General features: G+C 28.1%; 1 protein-coding gene across 1 annotated transcript in view; it reads right to left on the bottom strand.

Moving 5' to 3' along the window:
- LOC108558740 (neurotrimin) overlaps positions 1-6,000 on the bottom strand; it is a 37,959-nt gene that overhangs the window by 7,392 nt on the left and 24,567 nt on the right. Inside the window, exon 3 of the mRNA XM_017915753.1 lies at positions 2,604-2,744. Coding sequence (XP_017771242.1) covers positions 2,604-2,744 — 141 coding nt within the window. The remainder of the gene's footprint in view (positions 1-2,603; positions 2,745-6,000) is intronic.

Raw genomic sequence — 6,000 nt, 5'->3', positions numbered from 1 at the left:
TTTTTCAAATTTGGTAGATTATTATATTAAAATTGTAAAACCTATACATCTGGCAGCATATCCAAATTAAAGCCTGTACATTTCTCTTTAATTTGATTTTTTCTCCATCTAACTAACATCCGCAGTCGATAAGTAATATGACAAAACGTGCATACAGAGCATATTTTGCATAAAAATATGTTTTTCAAATTTGAGCTTATTATATAAAATCTATAAGTGCTCGAATTACGGAAGTATTATTAAAATTAAAGTCTCTATATTTATATTTAATTAGCCTATTCATACTTATAGCTGGTATTCTTCGTTATCGAGTAATACGATAATATGTGAGAACGTTACATATTATCAAATGATGGACCAAAATGTATTTTTTCAAATTTGACAACTTATTACATAAAGTATATACATTTCGCTTTAACTAAAGTATTTATACATTTAAGTGAAGTCTGAAATTTACTCGAGGTATTAAACAAACGATGAAATATGAGATTTAGTCTTGTTGAAAGCTCCTTTTCAACAAATACATTTTGTATACATTTTAGTAAATCGACCCTCACGACGAAGTTTTACCTTATTAATATGAGGAAATTTATTGGAATTTCCTCCTCCTATTAACATAATTGATTGCATATACGTTTGTAATGTTATAAAAACGTTATCAATTGTATTTTTCTCTAATTTATTAAATGCATCTTGAATACATTCAATCAATTTATCAATTGTTGGCAAAGCTTCCTGTTGTAGTGATTAAAGAGTAAAAAACCCAAATCCAGAACGTTTAAATCGGTAGTTGTTGTGACTTAAATTGTATAATCCAACCATCAGTAGAACCTTGTTCTAATTTTTCTTTGTTTTTCATACACTGTAATAGTTTCAAACGTTTTTATTTATATGTGAAATGGGTTACATATTTGGGTTTTACATAAGTAATCATACTGCTTAAGCCTAAGCTCTTTCAGCATGCATCAGCAGATTTGGCATTTATTCTTTATAAATTCACGTTATTTGGGTTAAAATTTTCCATTTTGAAATTACAGCGGTGACTATTATATTTTTCCTAAAAAAAAAACTAATTTTTGGTCTTTAAATTGCGACTTAACTCAAAAGCAACGACTGTCAAATATGTTATGTTATTTAGTTATCAATGTAAACAATACCAATATAATGATTATTAACAGTTGCTTTCGAAACTCTAGATAAAATAAAATTTTCATTCAAATGTATACCATATTTTCGGACAAAGGGAGTATAATTTTTGGAAAATAAAATAGAAAATTGAATTTTCTGAATAATGAAATAAAGGTAAAATTAGTTTTGTGTAATAAATATTATTTTATGCGAATGTTTTTATTGGAATGTGAACAATTGAAATATTCCATGTATTTACATATTATAAACTGGTGGAATATGTTGGATGAAAAACATGGCATGATAATAGTTATAATAATAATGATAATAAAATCCATATTATTGTATTCCGTCATATTTACATTACGTTGAATCCGTAAACAGAATATGCAACGCGGCGCGCAATGTTTTCCGGATTGTTTTATATTTGGTAATAAATAAATAAATAAACACGTTTTTACCCATTCGTTGTTTACGTCTATACGAAAATATATTGCACGTATAAATGTATTTGTACGTAATATTTTCGTTTTTCATTTTAGTTTTTGCAACCGGCTTTTATTTATTTTTCATCAGAAATATTGTCGGAAACGGAAATGGAGCTGAAATGCAGCTGCATGCATCTCTTTCTCTCTTATGTGAATGAATAGTAGTGATGTAATGTATCCAGTGCGCACTTTATACGTGCCTATTTGCCTATTCAAAAATGTGGCCGTAATTTATTTAAAAATGTAGATACAGCCGAGGACATATTTCTTTCGGATTCCCTTCTCTTATTGGACGATAAAAATGTTTTATTCAGCCGTTGGAAAACTGTAATATTCCATCGAGGTGATATATATACACGCATTTATATAGATGCGACCGTTCCACCAAGTATGGAAAGAAGAGAGAGAAAAAAAAATGAGAAGAGACTACGAACTAATTTATTAGAGGAAAATGGAAGGAAAACCGCTTTCAATTCAGCAAATTGTCAACAAGAAAATGAATGGCAAATGAAAGGTCCCAATCCGGATTAAAACTGCACACACACACACACACACATATGTTAATGGTCGTTCACTCATGTAAAATTCATACCGGTGGAAGAGCATATGGTGAAAAGGACGAAACAAAAAAGAGGTAACGTTCAGAAGAGAAGAGTCCAGGAATTGTATTTATGGGCTCGTTTGCAAAATATTTATGTATGGTACAACATAGTTGCCTCTTCCACCTCCAACTCCTCTTCCACGTCCTCGTGGAGAAGGAGAACAAAGTGATTTATCTGGGGCTTAATTCGGCCGCAAGTAGTAAACTTTTGGCCGACGTCCCCGAACGCAATATAACTTTAGGGATTAATAATAGCTCGGAGTTTTAATACACACACATACACACACACACTGTCTCTGTGTTCATATGTATTTCGGGTCTTTGAGAGTGGTTTAAAACGCTACAATTCCCATGGTTGCATATACAACAATTCCAATTAGTTTTACCTTCTCTATAATGCAGACCAAATCGATTACGCTGCCCACGTCCACGTGATGCTCGCCGCTTCCGGTTCCTTGTATACTCGCCTCCGGCACAACGATCTGCAGGTTCACGAAGTGCGAAATCATTCCGGCGTTGCTCGATACCTGAAACATTTGTCAACCACACAAATTAGTTTACGTTGAACACACATCAAATTTCTACCATCAAAGCAAACCTAACGTACATCTAGGATATCCAAGATTTTTGTTTACCAGTCAATATCTTTAGTTTACTGGTAAGTTTGCGGTATTTCTATTAATTGAAAATTCTGTGATAAACATAAAACAATAAATATATACACTTTTACTTAAGAAAAAAACAAAATTAATGGAAAGAAATAATTAATAATAACATTACAAGACTCGTCAAAACACTTTTCTTTTTAAATATTCAGATCCTGTTCTTATTGAGATCTAAAATGCATACGTAGTACTCAAATCTCTAAGACTTGTTAGAAATTTTGTTATATCAACGACAGCTATACAATCTTCAAAGTATTGTTTTAGTAATAATCCTTATATTTAATAAATTAATAGAAGAAATTAATTTATAAGTATTTCTCAAACTATTTACGAATAATTTTACACGTATTTTGTAAGTAAATATAATATAGTTCATACAATAAATATACATTGAACACACATCAAATTTCTACCATCAAAGCAAACCTAACGTACATCTAGGATATCCAAGATTTTTGTTTACCAGTCAATATTTTTAGTTTACTGGTAAGTTTGCGGTATTTCTATTAATTGAAAATTCTGTGCTAAACATTAAAAAATAAATATATACACTTTTACTTAAGAAAAAAACAAAATTAATGGAAAGAAATAATTAATAATAACATTACAAGACTCGTTAAAATATTTTTTTTTAAATATTCAGATCGTGTTATTATTGAGAACTAAAATGCACACGTAGTACTCAAATCTCTAGGACTTGTTCGAAATTTTGTTATATCAACAACTGCTATACCATTTTCAAAGAATTGTTATAGTAATAATTCTTATATTTAAGAAATTAATAGAAGAAATTAATTTTTCAGAATTTCTCAAACTATTTACGAATTAATTTACACGTATTGTGTAAGCAAATATAATATAGTTCATACAATAAATTTGAAATTATTTATATCTTACATGTATTTACATGTATAAAAGTCTAATAAATCTTTAATTAGAAATTTAACAAAATAATTTGTTTTAATAAAAATATTGGACTTTTGTAGTAGTTTAATTGAATTTAATTTTTGTTATTTCATTGAGTTTATATTTTGGTGATGCAATAAATATTATTATTATTACGAATTGTCACATTTCTAAAATGAGTTCTATAATGCTACTGTACATAAAACCAAATTATACCACATTAAAGTCAGGAACTTTTGTATGCAATAAACAGCTGCATCTATGCTGTACGTGCCATAATACAAAGATGTAACATATTTCAACTATTATATTTACACAGAGTGCGATTGCAGCTGTCAGTTGGGTTTCACTGTCAACGATCATCATGATAGTTAAGTACACCTGTCATAATTGTGTTTACCTATTGAGTGTATATTTATTCACAGTTATAATATAATAATCAAATACAACGATAATTTATAAGAAAAATATTTGCTTTTAAAGATTTTTAGTATAAAATGAAATGAATATGTCAAAATATGTATATAAATAGAAATAATAAATTAATTATTAACTTATCAAAGTGATAACACAATTTTAATCAGTTTTATAGCAATTGTTTTTGTATTCTTATTTTATTTTTTTGTGACAATTTATATATAGTTTTTACTCATGAAAATATTACTATTATTATTTAAAATTTATTATTTAACAAACATGTAAACAGTTTCAAAATTACAAACAAAAATACTAATGGATGAAACAATAAAAATGAAAAAAAAAAACATAATTTCTAATAAAAATCCCGGAAAATAATCCTTACGAATTCCCGGACTTACGAACAAAAATTGATAATTTCTTAAATAAAATATAATATTTGTGGAAGATGTACTATCTGTTTTGTTGCTTTTGTCCTTTTTTATTAAATAATTGTGATGTCTACATTGAAAAGTATTTGTAAGTAAGTATTTTATTTATTTTAATCAAATTTATGCAGTTAGTAATACGGAATTTAACATATATGAAAGTAAAAACTATGATAAAGTGTGGTAAGATAAGTATATTTTGAAATATTTAAAATTCCCCCCGACTTACGAGAAACCCTTTAGAACGGAACTTGTTCGTAAGTCGGGCGTTACCTCTATTTATAATCAAGTTCATAGGTGTAGTATAGAGTCGTAAATAGAAGCGATTTTTGCGTAAAGAGAAGTATACAAAAAGTACAAACAATATTCAAAACACGTCCTCTGGTAATGGTTCTATTTTTTATATCTGTGTGTGTGTGTCTGCTGCAATGTGTGTATAAAATAAAAAAGTATTTACTATATGACAAATGCGGGATACTCGACTAAAGTAAACTCCATATTCCAGATGGGTCGGAGCAGCGAGCGGAACATTCTTGCAGTTTCCAAGGGACCGGAAATTGCCACGGATTATTTCGAGATGGATACGCGGAGGAGCTTTGCTCGGCAGGATGAAGTTCTTTTTAAAAATGTTCGCAATTCAAAAAAAAATAAACAAATAAACTGAAGATATGTTGCTTTGGATCTACGCTCCATCGTGATGGCGATATCGAACAATGAAATCGGGAATAATAACTTACATCTGCAGAGGATGGACAGGAAAGACAATTTTCTATAGAAGAAAAGCGAAGAAAAACAGGAAGGAGATGTTATAAGATCTCAGATTATCTTTCATTTCGGAATCGTATTTTTCTGTGTTTTGTTATTACGAAAAGATTATTTAGATTAAAAAAAAAATACAACTAGCAAAATTTCATATTAAAAATAATGGTTGTCATTAAAGAAATGTTACTATTTGAATTCATCATCACTTATTCAATTTTGAGTTTAATGAATCAATCAATTAAAATTATATATTATAGATATTCTAATTATATTAAGCGAGATTTGAAGCTTACATAATTTCTCATTATAAAAAGAAAATAAAAAATTAAAGTTAAGCAGTGAAAATAAACAAAAAATATTTGAATCTTAATTTTTGAAATATGTATAAATTTCTTATTTGTTGTAAAAAAAATGAACAAATTTTATTATAAAATACTGATAGTCATGCAAGAAGTGTTGCTATTTCAAAATATATAACATTTTCCTATTTGGTGCAGAAGTAAAAAATAAAATATAGACTGTCATAAACTTTAATACTTTAATTCAAATTTCAGTTTATAGCAGAAATCAATTGAAATTTATATATTATAGACCTTCTAATAGTA

The sequence above is a fragment of the Nicrophorus vespilloides genome, unplaced genomic scaffold, assembly GCF_001412225.1.
Source record: "Nicrophorus vespilloides isolate i.1.1-1 unplaced genomic scaffold, Nicve_v1.0, whole genome shotgun sequence".
In the NCBI taxonomy this organism is placed as follows: domain Eukaryota; kingdom Metazoa; phylum Arthropoda; class Insecta; order Coleoptera; family Silphidae; genus Nicrophorus; species Nicrophorus vespilloides.
Note: the sequence above shows the minus strand (reverse complement) of the source record. Positions and strands in the feature narration are given on the sequence as shown.